The sequence below is a fragment of the Pezoporus wallicus genome, unplaced genomic scaffold (genome assembly GCF_028554395.1).
Source record: "Pezoporus wallicus isolate ANWC-B61680 ecotype Strahan unplaced genomic scaffold, APGP_CSIRO_Pwel_v1 scaffold_2584, whole genome shotgun sequence".
In the NCBI taxonomy this organism is placed as follows: domain Eukaryota; kingdom Metazoa; phylum Chordata; class Aves; order Psittaciformes; family Psittacidae; genus Pezoporus; species Pezoporus wallicus.
The window spans coordinates 8,221,106-8,247,184 of record NW_026642851.1 but is presented as its reverse complement, the minus strand read 5'-3'; the positions used below and the strand labels follow the sequence as shown (position 1 = coordinate 8,247,184).

At 36.4% G+C, this 26,079-nt stretch overlaps 1 protein-coding gene and 1 long non-coding RNA gene across 5 annotated transcripts in view; both read right to left on the bottom strand.

The window, feature by feature from the left end:
* MLLT10 (MLLT10 histone lysine methyltransferase DOT1L cofactor) overlaps nucleotides 1-26,079 on the bottom strand; it is a 129,951-nt gene that overhangs the window by 36,968 nt on the left and 66,904 nt on the right. For all 4 annotated transcript variants that reach the window (XM_057432614.1, XM_057432617.1, XM_057432618.1 and 1 more), the window contains exon 11: nucleotides 23,728-24,294. In XM_057432614.1, the coding sequence (XP_057288597.1) occupies nucleotides 23,728-24,294 (567 nt within the window). The remainder of the gene's footprint in view (nucleotides 1-23,727; nucleotides 24,295-26,079) is intronic.
* Nucleotides 719-9,953, bottom strand: LOC130611653 (uncharacterized). The gene is made up of 3 exons (XR_008975279.1): nucleotides 9,941-9,953; nucleotides 8,616-8,728; nucleotides 719-739 (listed from the first exon to the last, which is right to left on the bottom strand). It is a non-coding gene; the product is annotated as an uncharacterized LOC130611653 (long non-coding RNA).

Below are 26,079 nucleotides of genomic sequence, written 5' to 3'. Positions count from 1 at the left end.
TATTTGACATTCTACAGTTCAGGGAACACAGACTGATTCAGTTCTAAGTTTTTGTAAAACGTGTGATAAATCAAATATTTATGTGCATTACAAACTGCTCAAATATTAACAGTAGCAGGAATTTTGGCTAAAATGCCTGCCTTCAACTGAGTCTGCTGTTTAGAGTTTGTTCAATAATTACTATGAAATTAAGTAGATAATGATATATAACTATATAACTGAAAATATACAATACAAATGGAAAAATACTTTTTAACTTTAAAGTAAAATGTTTCTAAACAACATATATTTATTCAAAACTGTATTTTTGGCAACTAAGGATTGCTTGTGTATTTTCAGAAAAATATTGACAGCAAGTCTGAGGACAAAGTACTCGGATTTGCTGGTAGAACTGGTGGCATTTCATTTACTCGCAAACTAAAACTCCATCCATGATCTACAAATGCTTGACTAACATTTCTGCTAGAACAGCCAACAAGTAAATGACTAAACATGTTAACACTAGTCAGATTTGTACATTAACAATTTAAATAGGAAGAGTTCATACCCCTCTGTGAAGCCATTACTTCTGTTGATCTACATGCAGGGTAAAGTTCATTATACAGGTTGGGGAAAAATCCCTACTGACCAGAAGCCCAGGACAAGAAGTAGTACCTGTCTATGAAACCGTTAGGCTCCACGTGCATTAGATAAGTGAGCTGTCAGCTGGCCAAGGAATATCAAGCATGGTAGCACTGAACTGCAGTTAGAGGAAGAGTGCCACAGGGAGTAAACAGAAGTAGAATGAACATGGTTAGATCAAAAAAAGCAACAGAACTGAAATGCCAGTTAGAAGGCAAAGGGTGGAGCTAGTTTGTCACTCATACAAATAATGATTTGAAGAAGGCAGTGACAATAAGAAGATAAGCAAATGTTAAAACACAACTCGCCACCCAGCAGTCCCTCCGAGAAAAGGCAGCGAAGGGAGACTATCATCATCCAAACCCACACATAATACGCAAACACTGATGCATCTTCAATTCCCTGCCTCTATTAACTGTCAAGAAAGTAGAAGAGAAAACCAGCCAGACCCAACAGGGAAAGAAGATACAGAAAAACAGCTGAAGACACATTCCAACAACACTTTTTTCCTGCCTAACTGATGTTAGTGACTTCCTGTCATCTTCTCCCCAGTCTCTTTATCACAGAAGAATTCCATACCTGCTCTGCCCTTCTATTGACCCTCATATCTTTCTCCATTTAGCACACCTTCTTTGGTCATCTTCCCCTCCCTTTGTTTTTTTTTTTGGTCACCATTCCAAAAATCTACAGTTAATGCATTACTATCAGTTAAGATCTTGTAAGTATTTACTTTGTTATAACCTTTCTCCAGTTATGTCTGACTCATCTACCTATACAGTAAATTTGGATCCTGCCCTTGATTTCTGTCTACACACCAGCAAAATGAACATGATCGACAAACAGCCTCACTACTGAGTCTGCTCTTAAAAGTGATACAACTACAACCACAAAAACTGAAATATACCCCAGATCCTCTAGCGATTGCACTTTTTTTTCAATTTGCTTTCAATCAGAGATTGAAAATGAATGAAAAGGCTAAGATTTTTAACCCTCTTTTTTTAAAACAAATATAAAAAAGTTCTTTAAAAATACGAGATTCTCAGGCAATTATCTGGCTCCAGGAACTGTGAATTTTAAGAATAAAAGTAATTAAATATCACAACAGTTATGATCAAATCATAAGAGCTCATCAGTACAAATGCTGTCACTCTCATAAAATGTCAACGATAACAGGAGAAAGCAAATTTTTTGGTGGGAGTCAAGTAAAGGTGAAAGATATTTTGCCAGAAAGGTGAAACAACTGCAATTTTTTTAAGCTACTGTAGATTTTTTCCTCAGTTTTTCAAACTCTTACATATTTAGTAACTGCAGAGCTTCTGCTGCTTCTACTTTAATCATAAGGTTTATTCTTCCTCTTAAAAATAAAATTCTGGAATACAACAGAATTGTAAAATCAAGGGCATAAAACTATTTCAAAACAAAGACAAGCAGTAAACTAGTTTGCCAATGGAATGAGGTAAGCTATTATTTGCTGATAGTAGTAGCAGTAGTACTAGAAACACTTGTTCTTTGTTGCTGTTGCAAAATACAGGACAAATATGACCTATCTGCACACTCTTTTTGGGCTATCTATTAAGTGATACCTTACTTAATACATGAAGTACATGCACCTTCTGGAACTACTCGTGCAACCAATATATTACTCCATACAAGCATTAAAAGAACTGTACGCTGAACATACAAATAAATGCTAGATTTTACACCACTAAAAAAAAATAAACAAAAAGAAAACAAAACCCAAACCTGCATAAAACCTACGTGCATACCGTATTAGAAAGCCAAGAAAGTGCATATTTAAAATCTCAAACATATCAAGTTGTCCTTTTGGGGGTTGGGGAGAGATAAATCACTCTCTGGATCAGGACGACATAATAATGAAAGCCTGAACAAATCACTATAAACCACATTAATGTTTAAAACAAACAAACCACCTTGAAGTCCTTCCCATACTACTGAAAAGCCAAATAGCTATAGCTTCTGATGAACAGCACCGTGTAATCTGCCAGAGGCATAAACAGCATGGTTAAATACAATCTTCAGCATTTTAAATAGAACACAGTTCTCCAACCACAGGAGGAAATGGACATGTAACACTATTCAGGTAAAGTCTGATCATGCTTAACACCACTAATACAGCTACAGAACATGGTTTCAGGTTTTGACAGATAAAATGCACATATAGTCTGCATTGCACCTCTGGACAACAAATAACTGCCTGCTTAGCATAGGAGAGTAGTACTACAGAGCAGGGAACACATCAGATTATGCAGATTGGAAAAAAAAATGTATTCTTCTTGCTGACAATCAATGACAAAACAGAAAATAGAGGAAATAACTTCAAGAAGAGTGAAATCCAAAATAGCCTCAAGTCAGAACTAGCCGTGCAACAATCTACACCAAGTGGCATACAGAACAATTTTAGTGATCTCAAAACTACATAGTTCCATGAGCAGAAGAATTAAATTCTGGCCTGCAACAGCGCTGCATCTCACATATGACATCAACACACTAAGCTTTCCCACCACATTTTTCTGTATCTAGCTATGAAATCCTCAGTTCTTTTTATTTTCTAGTACTGCAGCCCCCTGTGTTACTCAACTACCTTACATTCCCACTCTATGATGATGTATGCCTAGTTCAGCAAGAGACAAACCTAGGTAATAGTTACTCTGGTAGCCACACACTATCCAGCCCTATGACAGAAATGTACATATTTTAGACTCCTTTACCAAGTTTGTTTGAAATTGGACAATAGGCTCAAAGCTTACTGTGGGCCAAAATCAAGAGACATAACATGTAGACTGCTTTCTTAGGAAACCATGAAAATGTTCTCTCTACCACAAAGCTGTATTTTGTTTTTTAAGTTAGCAACCTGAAAGTTGTGCAACTATTGTGAAAAAGAGGAACTTGAGATATCCACCAGAGGTTGCTGATTCTAGCACTTTGCCAAAACTTAAAGAATAAGCAGAATATGGTGACAGAGGATGTTTTTTAAACGTAGGCTTGCGACCCCCAAGAAGCTGCCAAGAACTGCAGAACCTTCCCACTTCAGGGAGGATACAAGGGACAGGGCAAGGAGAACGGGGACAACAACCGCAAAAGGACTTGTAGTAGAATTCACAGAAATAAAATGAAATTTCAAGTTATAAGAGCTTCTTTACAAAAACGGAACCTATATATACATTTTCAGTACCTTTACTTCTTGTGGTGATCTCAGAAAGTTTCCCCTAAAACCATGCCAACTTCCTATACAAAGCAAAATGAAAAAGTGCCTTTGAATGAACCAGTCCATTAATTAATGAGCATGTAAAAAAAAAAAATTAAAAACATTAAGTTTAGTTACACAAGAAAGAACATGTTCTATTCCAGCAGAATGTTAACAATGGATGGAATATCCCACTATTTGTTATTTAGTTATATGGACGTAAGTTTAAGTGAATCTAATGCTTAAACACAAGCAAATAAAACCAGGTTATTGTGACACAGTTGCCTAAAAAGGGAAGAAAGTTGAGTTTGAAACTGTCAAGCTAGCAAAAATATTTCAATTCATCTGAGACAACAAAACTATAACTTGGATGGTAGGGCCAAGCTGTTTCCGTCATGAAGAAATCTGAAATCTAAGAATCAAATAATCAAGCTGTTTTCCTGCTGCTGATGAGCAAAGTGGTAGAGTTCACTCTCAGAGAGGTTTCTAAAAGATTCTGACTTGCAGAAAAATTCTGCAGCCTGATCCAAGCCTGCATTTTTCTCCCTTTTCTGGGGGTCCTTTTTTGATGGAGACACAGCAGCCTCTGCCATGGATCAAGAGTCAATGCTCTGCTTTCATGAAGGGCATTCTGTGCTCCTCATTATGAGGTCGAAGGAGAAAAGCTCCCAGACTTGAAGTACCCGAAGAATACAAACCACTGTGGGTAGAGGGGAGGAAGGAAGATAAAAAATACCAGGTACACACATTTCCAAAATTGAACTATTCTAGTTTCATACCTATTGACAGAAGGCAGACTGCTGCAATTATTACCTTTGAAAATATTCTACAGATCACATTTAGAGCCAAAGACCAAAATACACGAGAAGAACCTTCACACAACTGAGGAATACAATTCAGCATCGCAATGTCACACGTATGATGAATCAGCAGTCTAAAAACAAGGTCCTATCATGTTCAAAAAAAGCAAAGACCTGAAGTCTGCTATCAAACTCCATTAAAATTAACTCCAAATTCTTGACAGCTTAGCTAGCTACAGATGTTTAGTCAATCTCTTCTGCCTACTCCCATTCCTATACAGCTACCTAGTCTTTTAGAAATGTGTTCAATAATGGGGTGGGGGTGCAGTATCAAAACTGATCCATGTAGCTACAAAATGGTCTATTCTTCAGCTAGTCCCACCTGCTACAGTGAACAACATTATTTTATACTTGATTTCACATTCATTGATGACCACAGATGTCAGCAGAGTTACACAACTCTTCAATAAATTCTGAGAGTTGAATTGCTTAAACCAAGCTCAGTCAGTACACAGTCCTCAATTAGACTTTTATTTCCAGGGGTAGGCTTCCAAATACAAGATTTCAAAACTGCCTAAACCTCTACCAGAAATATTACAGCTTCCTGATGCAGAATGTCCCTGCTCCTAACTTGAATTAATCCAAGCTGTTACAGATCTTACACCACAGCCCTCCATGGCAGAAGGGCTCAAATCCGTATTTTTCATAGCTCAGCCAAGGTGAATTTGCTCTCCAAAAGGAGAGACCTGAACATGACACAAGGAACAGACAAATAGCACACTGGACTAGGAACACAGGGAGAACTGCACCATTTTTCTAAGTCAGTTATCCATCTCTAACAGTGACCAACAGCAGCTGCACAAGGAAAAGCACAAGAAAAGGGCAAACATGAATTAATACTTTCCTCAAATATTCTCCCAGCCTCTAGAAATTTGTAATATCTGGATTTTGAGCTTGAGGAATGGATCCTGCTCAAATGAATTTCTTCCAATCTTTTTCTTACCATGCCCCACAGCAAAGTTAAAACTGGTGGGTTTTGGGGGGGGCGGGGCTGGGGAGAGGGAATGCAGGGCAGTGGAAGCCAGGGATGACACAGGGACAAACCTCCTTTTATTTGTTTCCTCCAGATGTTTGTATTTCCCACAATAAAACTTTGAGATGCTTTATAACTGCCTGTTTAAGGGTCACATGTATAATTAATTCAGCTTTATTAAACAAGACACATTCATTCAGAATTTTACACTAATTCCAGTCTGATTCAAGAAGTTCTGAAGTACTCTTCTAGAATAGGAGCAACAAGATAAAGGACTCCATGATCATCCCCAAGCCACATATGCTCAGAACTACTGGAAAGACTTGCACTTCAGTGTGTCAAAGCACAGAAAGACCTTTGCAAGAAGTAGTTAGACAGACAAAAGCGATCAATAGATAAACATCTTTTATTTAGATGTTCAGTTTTGTCATGGTGAGCCAAGACAAACAAGTCTAAGTTACTTTAAGATGACGTACTAAAACCAAAGCAGTTTTAGGCTCACTAAATGAGTATTCCTGAGTAGGAGCACGACACTTATGATCTACATTTCTTAATCATTTCCAAGGAGAACTTAATGGGTTTGCATAAGATCTCTGAAAACCTACCACGATTTCAAACCATTCTGACAGCAAACTATCTCAGTGCTGAAATGGCGAGTCACTGGAAGCACACAGATTAGATGTTAACATAATACAGTCTTTCACAGGAGTTGCTACTTCAAAAGTTCTCTTGGATTCCAGTGATCTGAAGTGGGTGTCTTCGAAAGCATGATACAGGATGCTTGACTGAGCCAGAATTTTCAAAAAGGGGGCTGTTAGAGAGGCTAATGAGTAACAACAGCAATTCTGTTGTGATCAGTTATTTCTAGTGGTAGGGAACAGCTGTTGCCCAGACTCCTGAAAGATTATACACAGTTATCATTAGCAACAACTAAAGCTTTAACGTGGTATTCTAGAAACTCATGGACAGGTAGTTACACTCAAGGTTGCAATATCTGACAAGTGAACAGTAACATTCCATTATTCAATATTCTGAAAAGAAAAATGTGCATAAAGGAACTATTTCAGGATGACTTTGTAATTTGCCCTTCTCTTGTTCTTCCTTTCTTAAAATTTGTATGGTTTAGCCAAGCACTGCTTTCCCTATGCTTCAATACAGGCAGATGCCTTTTTAACACCACCATAAAATATCTGGCCAAGTTGGGCTAAATTAAAAAAAAATTAACTCCTACATGCTCAGTACAGATCCTGTCTAACTTATATTACCTTGTTAAGAAACTCACACCATGTACACTAAACTTTGCCTGCATTGATGCGGAGGCAAGGCTACAGAACTGAGAAGTTTCTTTGGAAATGTGTTCTCTTCTAAAGGCGATCACAGTGCTAGTGAGACTGGCACGACGGATCTCTCTTTTGTGCTACGACTCTCCTCACTGCAACTCACGCATTAGCCTAAGATGGAACAAGTGAAAACAGAAACCTGAGAACAGGAACAGGAGTAACAAATAAAATAGAAGACAGAATGAGCAAGAACAGAAGTAGCCACAGAAAGGCAAATCATTAAGATTTACAGCTAACATAAAATAACAAGATATGTATGTCTGTACCCCTTCCTCCTGCTTTCCAGTGGTACACCCATAAAAATGATGCACAAGAGATGAGACTTCAAGGTCAAGTCAAAAAAAGATTGACTGTAAGGTCCAGAGTAAGAGAAGGGCAAAACACAAAGCTACCACACAGCAAATAGCAGTGGAAACTTTACATCTCTCAACTGCAATTTTTCTGTTCTGGTTGGTTGCTTGCTTTTTTAAAAAGTTTCAAAAAAAAAGCATGAAAAATAGAGGAAGGTGACCATAAAACTGAAAAACAGTGCCAAGCACTAAGTCTCTAGCTGGCAAAACTGCACTCTGCCACTTCTGCCTTGAATTGTCTTGACTCCTTTCTATTAAGACAGGTATCTATATGGAAAGATACAGCTTCCATGACTCCATTTTCTAGTCCTTTTTTTAATTGACCCTTTCACTGTGTTCAAGCCCTCAGATCTCACCTTTCCTCCTTTTACACCTTGTCAGCACCAAATTTAACGGACAGGCTTCAACAATCACCTTCATACTAGGGTAACTATCAAATGAACCTCTCTGCTCTGAACTTGTACTTGTCTCTACTGAAACCACAACCCCCTTTTTTTTTTTAAGGTATTTTCTTGCTGATGTGCAGCCAGCATAAACTCAGTGCAACAAAAAAACAAGCTTCTGATACACTGTCTTCATTATAACTCTTACAGACGATAACTCTTACAGTCCTCAGCATTATGAGACTTACAACCTGAACGTGCTGTTGGAGTAAACTATCTTCCTGTATTTAAATACTTATCTCAGTTTGAATATTTTCAGTTTATACGCACAGCAAGATCTTTGCTTGCTGTTCATATTATCCAAATTTCTACCTACCCGCATTGATTTCACCCACATATATGCTTCTGCCAAAACAAAGATATGCAAAAAACCCAAACAAACAAACAAAAACCCTGCAAGACTGGGAGGAAAAAAGTGACCAACTTTAAAATCTTACTTAGAAAAACATGGGAAGGTAGATGAAACACCACCACCACCCTCAGAAAATACTACATTAGACGATAAACTCTGTTCAAACACTCAAACACTATTCTAAAACAAACATGTAGCTAAGATTATGCTGCCCCACAATAATGAGTCATACAAAGCATTATTATTGCTTGACAAGAAAGATTACAACATTAAGTAGCCACTTTCCTCTAAGCCTTTCCAACTTCTATGCTAGAGTTAGGAATACACAATCAGTTTTTAAAAGAAGTGCAACGTGGAAAAAAGTCATTACAAATGGAATTCCATCAATTTCTATTCTGCACTGTTGTGAACCTATACCTCCTCAACATAAAACAGCAAAAAGGCTCTGCTTATAAAACAGCAGAAACTCACCAAGTCCAAATTCAGCACACTTTGTCAGATACCCTTCAGATGTTTTATTTTTGTTCAGAAAAATGGTGAGCTTGCTTTCCTTCATCTCAAAGCTGGTTCAGAGCACAGTATACCTGGGAGAGTGAGAGGGAAACCCTATATCAAAAGGAAAAAAGCTAAACCTATTTTACTAAAGCATAGCAAATCTAGAGAAATTTCAATATTTCTCACCACACGTAGACTATGAATATAGATTTAATGCAATATTAGTTCTTTTAATTATTAAGAGACCCACCACTATAGACATCTGCCTAATGGATGCAATTCATGTCTCCAACAGTGTGAAAAGTGAAAGTCCTATTAAACCTTAGTGATTCCTACCTTAAAATGCAAAGAAATTCATCATGGGAAGTTTAAACATTTAAATTCTTTTGCATATGCTGAACTCCAAGTCAATACAATTTGCAATGCATACAGCACTGCTCTTCCAACATACATGTACAGCAAGAAGAAAATCATTCTGTTTGGCTGACACCAATAGATTAAAAAATCCAATTTTTATTAACAGATCACCTGACACCAATTAAATATCCCATTGAGAAATAAACTTCATCATCTTCAAAACTAGCCTCATGAGAGTGTTTTATCTGTAAATATTCTCTCCTAAATCTTTCAGTAGCTTGTGAATATAGCTATGATTGTTTCCTACAAACAAACAAAAGCCTTGCAAAAGTAAACCAATTTCTAATTTAATAAGATGTATTTCATTTCCACTGGCTATGAGTGCATAAGAACTAGGGCTACAAAGCCAATACTGACTACTAAACGGCAATTAGATACATTAAAGATTCAATATTGCTCCCTCTGAAACTGATAGTACTGTTATCAGTGACACAAATGGGCAGCATCAGGCTGTCAGAACAAAGAATGGACCAAACAAGGCTACCTTCACATGCATTACTTGTAGTAATTTAAGTAGTCAGGAAGGCAAGTGAGAGAATGCCTGAGTAGACACCACTATAACACACCTGTGAATGGAGCACAGAAGAAGAACTAGAAGCACTATTCACAAAATTAAAGAAAAGAATCTCAGAACTGGAATAAAACTGTTATCATTTTACTGCACACATACAAAAAGATCATAAAAAGAGAACTGAGGAACTATTGACCTATCAGGCTCCTGCAGACAATCTACAAAGTTTTCACTCAAGTACTGAACAATTGACTCACTGCAGACCTGTATTTCACCCAATCCATAGAATATGCAGACCTTCAATCAGGCCTTTCCACAAAAGGCTACCCTTTGTGATAAATGAACCTCTGAAAACGATTCTAATATAACTTACCATTATGTATGGTATTCATCAACTTCGAGAAAGCTTTTGAGTTAGGAGAAAAAGGGCTTCATGTTAAGATCATGTTTAACAGACACACAAAAGAATATATGTATAGACAGGGATTTCAGTGAACAATAATATACCTGAATACACCTTTCTTGTATTAGAGCTCTGATCATTTACAGTAGCTGAAACTGTAAAATGGATTTATTTCTATGCACTACAATTTTTATTTCTTTTATCAGTGTTTGTTAGCTTTTAAATATTGAGTTTAAGAACATTCTAGTATAGGCCAATTATGTAAATTCTAAAGCTACTATTACAAATAAAAATTCAAATACTTTCCAACAACAATCAGCCTTCCCAACAAAAGACTGATTTTAATTTCATTGTACAGAACAAATTTAGAAACTCAACCTGAAGCTGCCTTCCTAATTTTAATCACAAGGCATCATTTTTGCTTCACCAACAGAATGAAACTAACTTAGGCAGCCAAGTTTAACAGAAAACAGTTGTGCCTCCCAGACTTCAGGGAGCTCAGCTGATGAACTCAATGCAGAGGGAGAAAGGACATCCAACTAGCAGTACACCAAAGGAGATGCTCACATGAACTTCCTTTTCTTCAAGGGTTGGGGCTCTCTGACCACCAAAATGGAATACACTCATATCCTCTGCTGGATAGCTGGAACTCTCTGCAACTCAACCTCCACAACAACACAACACTTTTATGCCCGGTTGCAGAATGATGGCAGTCATGCCCACCTCTCCATTCATACTTAGGATAATGACGTCGTGACTATAAAATTACTAGTTTCACACTACTGACGAACAAAGCCTTCAGCTTAGACACCTGGTTTGGCAAGATGATCAAATGAACAAATCTGCAGGCAAGAGTGTGGCAAACACCCCTGTCATCCTTCCATGGGTGAATTTTCTACCTGCATCAGCCTCTAAGGTCTGACTCTAATAAATGCTCGCGTCCCAAGTGGGCGACTGTTTTTTATGCTTTATTTTTCTCTTCTTCATTCTCCCCACAACTGGTAGATATTAAAAACTACTGTCATAAGCCAATTAACAACAAAGACAATTCAAACTTCTATCAGTGATGCTAGAATATATTACAAAACTAATTCTGAAGTCATTAAAAAAATTCCTTGCCTTTTACTTGCTGCCTAAACTAGAACAGCTAGTCAAAGGTGCTCCCATGGAAAAAAAATAACTGTTCAAGTTTAGAGTATGCTAATTAAAACTTTACAGACCAAGTCTCCACTGTAAAAGAAGAAACATATAGTCATGTTTTTAAGTTTTGTGGTAGAGGAGAAACAACCCACAATATACAAAATCATGGATGCTTCTTGTCAATCTGGTAAAAACAAAACTGATAATCAGCCTTCCCAAAAGTTTTTCAGACAGCTAACAACGTACAAAAATCTTAAATCAAAACTTAAACTCTAAATTCAAAATCAAAACTATTACTTAAAATCAAAACTATTACTCTACTAGGCAAAACCACTTAAAATGCACAGACCATATACCACTGCAGCAAATTCTGCCCCAGATGCAGAGAATACAATGCAACTGCTGTCTGCTGACCTTAAGAGCAGAATCATTTCACCCGCAACTACTCTCCACAGCCTTTATTTTATTTTAATTGTATCATTTCATTCCAGTTATGCTCAATTTCTGTGCAGAAGAAAATAGAAGCCATTTTGGTCCACCAGTGCTTTTGATATTAAGGAAAGTCCCTTTCACACTTAAGGGACTGTTGGGTACATTTGTGAGGGTCTTGGGGTTGCGGTGCTTTTACTTTTTGGTAAACAAGCTCAGCCCCAGACCATCTGAAACTACAGCTTTTACTTCTGTTTCTTTAAAATTGTACCACACAGGAGCTACCATTTACCCAAATTATCACATGCATGGTATTCCCAGGCATGTGTCAGAGCTTTCACAAAGTTTTAAAGCAGAATACACTAGATATGCCCCAGTAAAAAATGTACAAGATACACACTTCATAGACGAATGAGTAAGAGATGCAGTTAAAAGAGCTGCCAAAACAATTCAGCAGGCCTAGTCAACAACATGAGGTTAAAACAAGCGGTTGTGTTGCAACTCAAGAACATACATAAAAACTAAATGGGAGAAACAAACTGTGGTAGAACCAACAGAGTAAATGTGTGAGAAAAGTATTCACACCTTTGATTCTTACTTTGAAAGACTTCCTTCTTTTGTAATGCTTAGGATTCCCATACAAGTAAAAGTATTGTCATGCAATGATCAAAAAATACAAACTAAGTAAGTATTACTAATTATCAAAAGGGAATAGAGAACAAAACAAAAAGCATAATTATGCCACTTTAAAAATTCCTGATGCACCTGTATTTCAAATACTACCTGCACTTCTCAAAAGGGATATAGTAGCACTAATAAAGATCTGGAAAGGGTAAGAAGGGTATAGTGTGAATGATAAAAAGGTATAAAGATATCTAGGTCTAAACAAAGGTAATGGGATAAATGACAGGCATTTATCGATTATGAATACTGTAAAGATGCCGAGTATTTTCAGTTACTATGCTTTTTTTTTTTTCCAGAAGAGTGTCAAAACATGATCAACAACAGCTGCAAACAAAGTACATCCTTTTACAGTGCATAAAGACATGAAACTCACTTATCACATTCCAGATATTGACAGTACAAATGGTTTCAAGAATTATTAGACAAATCATGGAACAGACAGACTCCCAGAAGAGATCAAGAACTACAGATACCCAATCTTGAGATAGGGTGCAAGGAATCCTAGTAAGAAAATGGCCCATTTAACCTAACTTTTTTCAAACAAACTGTTCTAACAGAGACCTCATCCAGTTACACAATGAAGTGCCACACTAGATCAGCCCTGATGGAGCTAATTCTAGACTCCCCCCAAGCCTGAACACAAAACAGAAGAACTGTTCCCCTAGCCACTATTCCCTTCCACACCCCACAAATTAGCAGAAGGCAGATGAAAAAAAAAGGTGGTTTATTCTGGAAGGAAAAGAGAGCTACTGCGTGGGTTCCTAGTACAACTGCCTCTACTGTACCACGTTTGGTACAAACTGGTACAACTGTCTCTTTCCCAACTTCTTCCTACACTTGAAGTACCTTCCCAGCCACCTAGTTTTCTCACCCAGTGTAAAGCTACTGAACTCCAACGTGCTAAGGTGTCAGGAAACATACGGGAATGGTGAATGGTACTCAAATACACTAAAAAGCTACACACTATAGTAGATGCACTTCACGTTCATAATTTTCCTTTATTTTCTATCTCTGCTGGCTTACATGTTTTCCTCTCAGTCTTGTCTGAATCCTTCCTTTATCTAACCCTGCTGTTGCTTGCTTCTATTGCTTCTATTCTCAGAATTGCCTGTGCAATATACCTACATCCACATCACCGTCCTTCTATCGTTCATTACCTGTTTTTCAGGTACTTGGATATGCATACAATAGCTAAAGTTAAATTCTAAGCTTACCAGTACTCCTGTAGCAGAAAAAGGCCTAGTGACTAGCCCTTGAAAGGACATTATTTGCTGTAATCAACCACTAAATCCTTCAGATTAGAACAATCAGCCAATTGCAGTTATGGCACTTTAACAACAACAACAAAAAACAACACAATCACCAACCAGCCACCTCCAAAAAAAGGAAAAAAAAAAGAAAAGAAAGCTAACTATAATGACTGTTTATGAGTTGCCTTTTCATTTGTTTGGGAGAATGAAAGAATGGGGGTATTTTATTGGGGTTTTTTAAATGTACTTCGAACATCTAGTCATTCTTAATAAGGAAATCTTCTTGTAAATGTTCAAAACAAATAAACAATGGGAAATAGATATAAATCCAAATCAAGTACAAAGGATCTGATAGGATTACTCAGGCACAAGCCCCAGACACATGTTCATAATCTCTTCTCAACTCAGTTTCTAGAGCTATACCGGTCCAAAGAGGCTCACTCTTTTGGACAAAAAAAATCCATTTTTTCAGTTATTTAGTCTAGTGAGAATCGTTTTCAGAAAAATTTTACCACAGCATGTAATTCCCCCTCAGGAAAACATATGCAGCAAGCTAGATCACTGTCAAAATTAGCAGTCTTCTTCATGTTACTCTTATGGCCTTCTCACAGACACATTGCATATCTACCAGATCTGGCACAAAAAAAAAAAATTATATTTAAAAACTGAATGAAAAGTATTTAAAGGACATAAAGCAATGGGCTTGCATCTAAACTAGGCATTAAATCCCAGTAAAAATGAACAACAAATTCGTACTAAATTCAGGATCAGACAAGAAGTAACTTTTCTAACAATATGGTTTGTTTCACTATTTCTTGCATTACCACCACAACGCTCCTAAGAAGAAATATTTTGCTAAGTATTCTGACAGTACATTTTGTGTGTACAGCATACCTGAATATCAAGTTCCTTTTTCAGTTATACCTAATACTCCTGAAAGAGAGGTTTATTTGATTAATCTTCTGGAAATATAGCAGCATGCTCCAATGGTGTACGAAGTGACAGACACTGCAGAAAACCACACCACAGTCTATCTAGAGCTTCAGAAAACTACTGTTCTTAGTCCTATTACATCCATGCAACCTGTTTAAGTAAGTAAAATAAATTACTTGTGTAAGAAGGAAGCACAAGGAAAAGTGGAGTGATAATCAGACACTGATTATATTTGTTTAAAAAGAGAGCAGTATACAGATAGTATAGTTGCTATACATCGGCACAGGAATCTGTCCACTGTAAGTATTAATGGATTTGCCCCCAAGCAATATCTTTCAGTTAAAAGTTCAATTATTTTAAGGTAGTGAGTCTTCCTTATACCACTACATTATGTATTTCTATTTACACTTTTTATTTTTAAAACTTCACAGGGGAATCTCAAAAACTATGATAATCAACAACCGTTCCAGCCATCAGAGCCTTTGATTACACAGAAGTTAGTGACCCCGATTGTAATCGTGAAACGGCTTTCATTCAGTTTAACTCCTGGTACTGCAGCTCTTCACATCAAATAAATGGAACATTTAAACGCAAAGCACATTTCCTTCTGATTTTAAAAACTTGACTGTCGTGTTATCACCTCTGACTGGCAACAATAACAACAGAAAAATAACTTTACCATATGAATTGGACAGTCTTCAGAGAGACAAAAGGCTGCAAATACTATCAATCAACGCATCACTTATTTTTCAGCTGTATCTGACTTCCTGGAAGACTTGAAAGTCTATAAGATCCTGTAAGTACAATTTTCAAGGAGGAGTAAAAAATCCTACTGCTCCTTTTATAGTCAAGCATCTTCTTTGCCCTCCCCACCCACACTTTTTTACATTCCCCTTGTCACCTTTAACAGATTTTATGGAGTTAAAAGGCTGATTGCCATCTCACATTTGACTTACAAAGAATGCCCTACTCTAGTAAATTGACTCCAGATGATGACAAATCTTCACACTCGAAAAGATGTGTATTTTAATTTAAAACTGCAATATATACACAAAACAATAACAAATGAAAGGGGGTTGGGCTGTAAGTTTAATTTCTAAAGGAGATCTTGGGAACTAAACAGTTGCAAGTAAGTGAACAACACCTATATTGCACTTCATTTTCCAAGCAGCAATAGAATTTAAGGAATCTTTGCTTATGCCCAGAAAAGAGATACACCTCTAAAATTCTGCAACAAAGACATCTGATAGGATATAAATCTTGTTTCAGAGTGCCTCCTTGGTCCCCTTCTCTATATTAAGTTCTAATACTTAGTTTTATAAAAAGAGCTAAAGAACTAACATAATCCAAGCACAAAACCAGAAGTTTCTGTGCATTTTCTCTTTCTGCATTTTTTTCAATATAATAATGATAATGCTGCATAAGTTTACCACATGTATCTGAAAAGATAATCAATCCCTGGAAAAGCAGGCAATTTATTTTGTTCACTATGCAGGCAACAATAATAGCAAAACTGTCAGCTAGTTCTCATCCATACAGTGTAGTTTACCCAGACTACCCAGGCCTAAAATAAATGAGTTTTTATTAGCAATTCAAACCTAACACCAAAACTATACAGGCAATTTGTGGGCTTATGGGTCAAATATAATCTAAAAGCAAACAGTTTACAAAAAGCTCATAGACTTCTTGGAAAACCTTCCCTCACCTAACACGAGAGATTTATGGCTAAATTTGAAAGTAGTAAGTACATTAACTTAGGTAGACTGTAAGACCCTTCTGTCCCAAACCATTTTATTCTCTGCCAATATGCATATAACAAAAAAAAAAAAACCTAGTGTATTTATACTGACATTTACGATGTTTCAAAAATATCATATTTAGATGGCAATCATGCAAATAATTCTGTATGGGCAAAAATCTATATTTTATTCAGTATTAAATTCATATTTTGGTAGAAAATTCTCAAAGCTCGAATAAAACCAAAATTTCAAACCATTTATAATTAATTACATCTTTTGCTCAGCTGTTTAAAATGACATTTTTCTCCTGAAATGAGTAACTACCAGAATCTTCTTTATGTATCACAAGATTATAATTTAAACATACTATTTGCTGTTTGACTATCAGAACATAATAAATTAATGATGATGTATTTTGAAATGTAACTAGAAATTAATAGAGTCACACTGTAATTTGGGAATCTACTTTCAAAGTATATAATCTTCAAAATTTCCATTTTAATCTGACAGACACATTCTCATAGAACAATTAACTAGTCAGGTAAAATCTCATTTCCACGGCTGCCCAAAATCTCCAATACAGGGAGGCCTAAGCAACTTGACATGCAAACTATACCCTAGTTATGAGAACTCCCTTCCCTTCCCTGGGACATTTTTTCATTTCAGAAAGCCCCCACATCTGTTTTCACTTAAAAAAAAAAAAAGAGAGGAAAAAAAAATTACAATTTTTTTTTTTAAAAAACAGAACTTCCTCTTGCTTTGCTTCATTTTAAATCAAGTTTCATTTCAAAGCAATGCTCCAAGAGTTGCTAGACATTCACAGGGGAACTGATTTGTATTTAACGCACAATCCACTGTTTCCCTGGCAAGTTGGGCAGCCTGGAGAATTCAAAGGTGGAAAGGCTGAACATTTCTTGTTTTCAGCAGCCCACCCCATTAAGTACTTGCTATCAGTCTGCATTTTTCTGTCAACATCTGGGTTGCCCAGGGAAGTTGTGAACGCTCCACCCCTGGCAGTGTTCAAGGCCAGGTTGGACAGAGCCTTGGATGGCATGGTTTAGTGTGAGATGTCCCTGCCTATGGCAAGGGGGTTGGAACTAGGTGATCTTAAGGTCCTTTCCAACCCTAACTATTCTGTGATTCCATGATTCTACTGTATGCCTCTTCTCAACTTTCCTATATTTATATTCTAGTGAAAAATTAATCAGAATTAAATATAGTACTCTGCTACCTGCAATATCTATGGAGTTATTTCAAGTGATAGGACTTTTCTATCTCTTCTTGAAATGAGCATCACAAGGATGACAACAGCCTTTTTTTCTTAAATCATCTCAATATGACATAATGTTCAGTTCTCCACCATTATTCAGAAGCTTTACATAATCATTTTCAAAATACATCTCTATTATAAAGTTCGTTGTTCAGGTTTTTTTGTTTTTCCTTTTTTTTTTACAAAACTTAATCAAGGAATTATTATTCATTATATCTGAGTACAATATACCTTGTTAAAAACTACCGTAAACCCTGACAGTGATCGGCAAAGATCTGATTTCTTAATTGCTTCCTAATCTTTGATAAAAGCATAGAACATACCATGTTCTCTATTAATTCCTGTACTTTGAAATGCATTATTTGCCTTGTTACAGTCCATTTCACATGCCACACTGATTCACCATGCTGATTTTTGTTTTAGAAATCAAAAGTGTAATACAGAACAGCATTAGGTTTGTAGATAAGAGTCAAACAACAATCTCTATGAGCATGTGATTTGATTCTTAGTTCTAGAACTTACCACTGCAAATCAAATAGATATGCTCAACTAAACTGTATCTTCTAGAAGATGTATCACCTCCAAATTTTCAGAACCGTTACTGAGAATTGTTCAACTATTACCCTCTCACTTGATCACTATTTATTTGTTAGGCTAGAATCATTATAGAATCACTTTTCAGTTCCTCATATGATCATAAAATCATAGAATGGTTTGGGTTGAAAGGGACCTTTGGATAAAGATCATCTGTTTCCAAGCCCCCTGCATGGGCAGAGGCACCTTGCACTAGACCAGGCTGCTGACAGCCCCATCCAACCTGGCCTTAAACACTTCTGGGCATAGGGCACCCACAACTTCTCTGAGCAACCTGTTCCAGTGCCTCACCACTCTCACAGTACAGAACTTCATACAGTTGGATAAACTCCATAGCTTTTGTACAGTAATGTGCTTTTTCCAGTCTTGAATCCTTCTCATGGCTCTTCTTTGCACACAGCAGATAGCAGAACTAGACACAATATTCAAAGACTAGATTCAGTCTGCTGAACACAAAGCTACCTTTCTGATTCATCTGCTGTTCATGCATTCAGACCCTTTAAAATACAGCTCAACACTGGAAACTCAGACATAACTGATTATTCATCTGTATAACTTTTCTTTTCAGCCCTTCCTTCCCCAGAAGGCCATTCTTGTCCTGCAGGTACACATCCATCTTTCTTAGACATAATCTTTTACTTCAGCCCCACCAACACAACTCATGGTTTGCAATGTTTACCAAGAGATCTGTTTTACCCTGCCCTCACATACAGATTTTTTAGGAATTGCAGAATTTCCCAGCAAATAGCATAAGGTTGATAACAGATGCACATGGAAATAATGCTACTTTAAAGTGAACCCTTTGACTTAATAATTCTCTGACCAAAAATAAACTCAGACTTAGCCATTAACTACATTTAAAGCAAAGGTTTGCTGACTTCCTGTCATTACAGGTCCTTATCTAAAATGCCATGCTGTATCAATTGAAGTCTAGACTTCTACTATGCCACTGGTTTTATTAATATCAAAAAAAAGTCCAGTAAGTTATTTTCCGTAACTCACAATAACCACCATTAATCATTAAATCTCTACATCTCTTAACTTCTATCTTTCTTATATCAGACACATTCTAATTACATACCATTAACTACCTGCCAGTCTCTTACAACTTTACAAGTTTTAACGACTTACTGAAATTTAACACTAACAGTCTAAAACCATGAAAATATAAGGTCTTCACCATCACGCCAATTTATTACTTCTGGATGTAGCTGCTGCCAACACCTGTTTTACTTGAGAACACCGATGGGGGACCATTTAATGATAATCCCCATTTTCATAAATTTCTCCTACCTCATGTGATTTCTTCCCAATTACTTGATGAAAGTCTCCATGTCTTCTACAGCAACAATCATCAATTTCAACATTTTAATCTTGTATCAAACCAACACCATTTCTGTTGAGCCTCAAATATGAAGAATTAAACTCTCTGCACATGAATTTTGCCCTGCACGTCTTCTACACAGTTTGCTTAATCCTAAAAGGTCATTAATATCCATTACCATCAATTTGTTCTTTCTGTTCTATCTCCTCTAGAATATAGGCTGGCTTTTTAACACAAGAAGACCTATTTTTCTGCTCTGGCTTCTGTGGCACCTAGCAGGTAAATGTAACAGCACAAACTTTTCCATAGTGTTTTTTTCTAAACTCTTTCTCCCAATAGCTTTAGTTAGTATGTCAAAGGTTACAGGAGTTTAAACATAACATCATAAAGATTTAACATAAGGCCTGAGGGACTCAGTATATAAGTGAGAATTATTTCAAATTACCTACTTTGAAGCTCAGAGATCGCTCTCTTACATCATCAGTATGACAAAGAGTTTAACAGTAAGATCACCTCCTTGCAGAAGAATGTAAAACTTGGCAGAGGCTTCATCACCGCTTGAATCAAATAAGAAAAGGATAATAAAATACATGGACTAAACTGAAGCACTTAGTAAACTTCTATACAAAACTGTAATTTGACTGCACAAGACAGTATCAACCCAGAGAGGCCTTATTCCAAACGCTGTCTAGTACAACCAACCAATGCATGCCTAAGACAGCTCAAGGGCAGAATATATATGATGTAGAAATACAAATGTAGGAAGACAAATAAAGAGATCGCCTCAATTGTGACAAAGGAATTCCAGAAGACAGACACAGCAAGGGTGCTGAAAGCACAAGCTACCCATTTTGAGAGCCAATTTGGAATTAAACCTTCTCCAGTGTTCTTGGGGGGGGGGGGGGGGGGGGGGGAAGGGAGAAAAACCCTTGTAGGGTTTACAGTACTCATAAGGGTATAAAATCCATGTTGCAAAAACTAAAATAAAAAAATTAAAAAGCAAATGATTCCCTGAAGTCCTTAGCAACTGAAGCTGATATAATAGAATTTGTTTTACACTTGAAATCAAGAACAGAACTGGAAATGACAGAGAAGCACCTCTATACACTTGAAACACTGTTTCTTCCAGCAGGAAGAATCCATGTAGAAGTTGGAGAACTTTATCTACCATAAAACACAAAATTCAGTTTACTTCTGACACTTGACTGCTTTTCATTTTACCCTGCTGCATTATTCCACAAAAGCCAGAAAGTACTGTACATCACATTAAATATTCTTTTCCCTACTGCTGTGAGAAATCAGTTCTCAGAAAGTTCTTCACACACTGAAGTGTACTTCAAACAAACAGGAACCAGAGCCTGCACAAACTGCTTGACAGGAAAATACAAAATGTATGAAACTTATTTACCATAACTGTACTTTTCTTTAATTCCCACCACTTTATTTGTTTCTGCATTGTTGAAATAAAGTGCAAGTAAGGTAAAAGGAACAACTGATCTTGGAATCTACTATTAGCAGAGGTAAGGATTGAGACAAGATGCTACTCATCTCTTTCAAACTCTGGATGAAGGTTTTTCTGTTCTTTAATCACCATTGTTGTGAAAAGAAAAAAATAAAAATCTTCAGCAGAAAGGATCACAGCTTTACAATACTTTGGATCAGAAATTCATCTGTGTTATTCCCTAGATGGAGGATGAGAATCAATACTGAGAATTCAACCAGTGTGACTTAAACAGCTCTATCAAATTGTAGAGTTCATATGAAACCCTCCTCCATTAAAAAATTCAGATGCTGAATTCAAAGACCAGTAGCAACTGTAATACAACCTGAGTTTATGTATTGTAATAGCTTTTAATTATGTGGCCTTGTACTATTCCTGGTACATCTCTGTTATTAAAGAGGAAAACCAAGTTCTATGGACTGTAGAGATGTTTGGAGCAGGCAGATACTTTCACAAAATGAGCTGAATATACTTATTCTAAATAAAAGTCTTATGGAAGACAATTACGTAAAAACAGCACGTGACGAAACTCCGTTACCCTTTAGAATAAGCTTTCCGTCACATTTCATCTAATTTTAACACTGACTGTGAACAGGATTATCATTTGTCTGTGAAGTAAGGACTTTCATCATTTTTATGGATCTCAATGAATACTCTTAAGAAAATGGAAAAAGAATGGTAGCTACAGTTAAGAAGGTTATTAAACAAAAATAAGAGGAGATTCTTGAAAGAAGTGCCTCAAAAGATTTGTTTAGTATGGTCTAGCTCATTCCTGATTCTGCTTCTCTGAAGTAACAAGGCAATTCCAAGTAAGAGTCATTAAAAACTTTTTAGCTCGACTTCCCCTGCCTTTTCTCTCACTACATTTACATGCACAAAATCTTAACTGGGAGTTTGGGTCAAATCATTTAGACCCACGTGTAAGATTCTGTTACTGGACAATACAAAAATGTTTCTAAGAGAAACAACAGCATATCATACCTGAGAAAATGTATGTTTCTCAGGTATACTTCTGACAATACTCATATGCCCTTCCTCATTGTAACAAAGTTGCAAATGGACTGCTAATCCCAGAAAATGTTTATGATGAAGTGAGGAAAGCAGCACTACCATCATAGTGTCTTTGCTTGCAAACCACCTGGTTTTGTTTCTTTGAGTTTTCTGGGGTTTGTTAGGGTGATTTTGTTTATAGATTTTATTTCTTTTCATTCACATTCTTTGGCATCTTCAGAAAATATCACTGGTTTAAAGGACAAATCTAACACTGGCTACTAAGAATCTAAGCATGCCTAACACAGGGGAAATTACAGACTGAAAATCATGATACATGTAATAAAACCTACCCAGTATGTCCATCCCCTATTTCAAAGCTTTGTAAAAAGAAAGCTTAAAATTATCGCTGGCATTCTATAGATGGATTAGTGAGATGTAATGAAGAGGACAAAGGAAGCAAGAATGGCCCTAGCCAGGGAAAGGCCAGTTCTAGGAGCTGACAAAACCAGAATATTCAAAGACAAACGTAAGGGTGGGAAACATGAGTTGTTCACTTCGAACCAAGATCTTGTGCTTCCACCTGTCACCCAACCACAACAATACATGATCCACCTCCAAAGCATTATAAAGGAATAATTAAGTTCATACTGAAATAACCAGAACACTGATCCGTTGCATGATCTCTGTCCACAAAAGACATCAGGTTAACATGTTTATTAAACTGCATTTTCATGAAAAAGATGGACAGTGAGCTAGGAAGTTTTGTCACACACCATTTCTCCCTACTGATTCCAATGCAGGAAAAATGTTTTTTAATATAGTTGCCACTGCTATTGCCATTATTACCTGCAATAAACATTGGAATTTACCTATACCTAACAAAGACTTAAAACAATGTGGTTTTGAGATCAAGTTTTTAAGTATCTGCCTTGTTCTCAAAGTTTTTTCTTTCTTGATGGATGTATGGGTTTAAAGTATCTCTTGCTTATGCAGTGAAAATACACAATATAAAAGCACAAAACCCTGCCCACAACCAAATATCACTTTCCATTCCTTTACTGTCACCAGCCTCTCGAAAAAAGGCAAAAAACTCCCCTAAAACAACAAAAAGGACAAAATTTCAAAGTTACAAAATGGAGGGATCAGATAGTTTGCTTTTTTTTTTTTTTTACCCAAACACAAAGACCTCGAAAGAAACTTCAAAGCAACAAAGACTTTGGTAGATACAGTATTCCGCAAGGTCATTCCACACACAGTTTTACTGGGAAAAGAAAGCCTCTCTCAGCCCCAGATGCACATAACATTTAGAACAGAGGAAGAACAAACCAGCCCATTTCAATTGCTAAAAAACACACAAGAATATGAAAATGTCATCAAGCTGCACAGGGACCCATATTCAAAACATCCTTTTATGTGTTTAAACTGATAATTCTCCATACAGACATTCTGAGTTTTAGTTAATCTAAATTGGGAAAAATAATTGAGGGACATACTCAGCACAGCTGATATGCTCGAGTACTGATTTTCTCCATGTAATAGAACATACAGACAATACAGACTGTATGCACCATCACTTATTTTAGCTAAACCTGCCACATATAATTTCCAAAGAACCTATTTTCATGCAACTTATTTTTTTCCCTAAAGACTCAAAACCTGCATTTATATAGCATATCGGTCTACACACAGCTCAATTTACTACAGCCACCTATGGCACAGTGGCACCGATACCTAAAGCAAAACTTACTCTTCCAACAGTCTCTGATTTTCACTTTTTTCCCCAATTTGACTTTCAAGAGACTTTAAATGATACTCTGTTCTTGAAAAGCACATTCACAATTATGGCTAAAATAACAAAGACATACTTTAAGGTAAGAAAACAAATCCAGTAAATGCCTACCTGAACCCACTGGAGATGAACCAACACTAAGACTTTGTAAACTTCCATTCCTGAGCAAAGTTGGAGATTTCTGAAGACCAGAGCTTGTCACACTTCCTGCAGCAGATGCCACAGATGAAGTAGGGGAAGCAGAAGAAACTGAAAGATGGGAAATACTTTCTTGACTTTTATTTCCTTTTGGTCTACCAGGCCCATGTTTACTTTGCTTATTTCCTTTCCGTTTCTTCTCTGTTACAGTTTCTTCTTCTATTCCAGAAGTCTGAGCTCGTTTGTATGCTGTAGAAGTAAGGCTTGAATTACCTATGTCTCCAGGGGAGCTGTCAAAGTTTTTTGATTGGGAAACAGCTGATGATGAAGGGAGACCAATTAAGGAAGTGAAACAATTGACACCCCCCTCTTGACTCCCAGCCTCTCCTTTATGTACATCTTTGGTTGGCGCAGCCTGCTGAGAATGCGTGAAACTGTCACTTCGCAAATCTGTGTCTGTAAAACTCAAAAAATCCTGGGGAGACTGAACTGAACTTCCAGAAGACGACTTTATGCTCCCAGGAGTGCCCAAAAAGCTTCCTAAAAAAAAAGAAGAATATAGAATTTTTTTCCTGTAGTTGATGAAAATCAGTGGCAAAGATTAATATCTTTGGATATGAAACTTTAAAGTACAAGGACTTAATGAACATTGCTACCAAGAGCTAAAGAAATTATTTTTAAGATAACTCATTGCTTCTCCTGTGGGTCGTCGCTCTGCTAGATCAGATTCTCAGATTCCTGTCTGAGATTCAGATTAGAATTTGGGGCACAAACAATGAACAAAAGGAGAATAAACAACTTTGCTGCTCAAACAACTTTGACATTCCTCATGTTTTAAAGCCGTAACACACAACTGGTGCAAGTCAAAGCAGGTTTTATTAAACATACACATATATAAAAAGAAGGCTGATAGAAACATGCTATGATCAAATCTACACTATGCCTGCAATCTTCCCTACCATTCTACCTAAATCAAGGGTCTGACACAGGTCAAGGGAACAGCAATTGCACTTAATTTACACTGGCTGAGGAGATGTTCCACAGAAGTGATATTTTTCAAAAGGACAGGAGGAGAACTGGAAAAAAGTGTACAAAACTGACATTTTAAGACTTTTTTAGCACTGTCAGAGAACCACAGAGATCTTTTGTGTAATAGAATTAAATTGCTTCTCTAATATTTGGAATCCAGTCATTTCACCACTGTGTTAGCGCACACAAGGCAGAAAATGGAGCACAGCTGGAAAATACAAATCTACCTTCACTGAAATTCAGTAATCCTATATGGGTGGGTGCATGTGGGTACTGTTTTACAGAATTCAGACTGATGAGAACTATCCCGTCAAAAAATACTTCTAAATATGACATTGGATATAAAAGAAAATCCTATAAAAAATAGTGTTTTCCCATTAGTACTCCAATATTAAGAATTCCATTTAAAATATCATTTACATTAATACAGCAATTTAAAAAATCATAAAAAAGACTTTTTTTGTATTTTCAAGTTACATCAACTTCACTTAATGAAGCTTTAAAGAAAATACAAGCACATAGTAAAGATCTATTTTGCCATCTGCAGGGAGCAAGATTTTTCTTTAAATGAAGGATTCCAGAAGGCAATTTTCAGAATTTTGAGAATGTAAAGAAAAATATGCTTCTAGTTTTTTCAAATAAAAGAGTCTGAAATACTGTAAGATTTGTAGACAAATTTAAAACTACTCATTGCATACATACACTCAAAGGAAGAGCAAGATTATAAAGCAGAAAAGACAGTCAGCTGCTATACACCACAGTGAAAATGATACCAAAAAAATTACTTCATAGAAGGTCTAGTTTGTTGTGTTTTAAAATAGTATGTTTTATTAAATAATAAAATTCACTTCTAATTTTTTTTTTCTTTCTTCAAGTCTGATGAGGATGCCATAATACAATTTGCTTTTTAGACGTATTAACAGTGCACTTAGTGGGTTTTAACATGTTTAAAACAGCAAACTTTTTGTATTACATAAAGTAAAACTATAAAGTATATAGTTGTCATGTAATCATCTTCTGCTTATGTTTTTCAATGGCAAAAAAATATAAAAATAAAAATGTCTTTCACTTTGAAGAAAACAGCGTATTTTAAATGTCTGCACCTTGAAAAATTATTTAGGGGCCACCACATCCAATACATTAGGTAGTCCAGCTTCATTCTAATATGCACTAACTAAAAAATGTTAGTATATTATTCCGTAAAAGAGCTAAGAAAGGCCCCTAGACTGAAATTCTTATGTTAAATTTTACCCCAGACTAACTCTGCAGCACATAAGGAAACTTCCGGATTTAGCA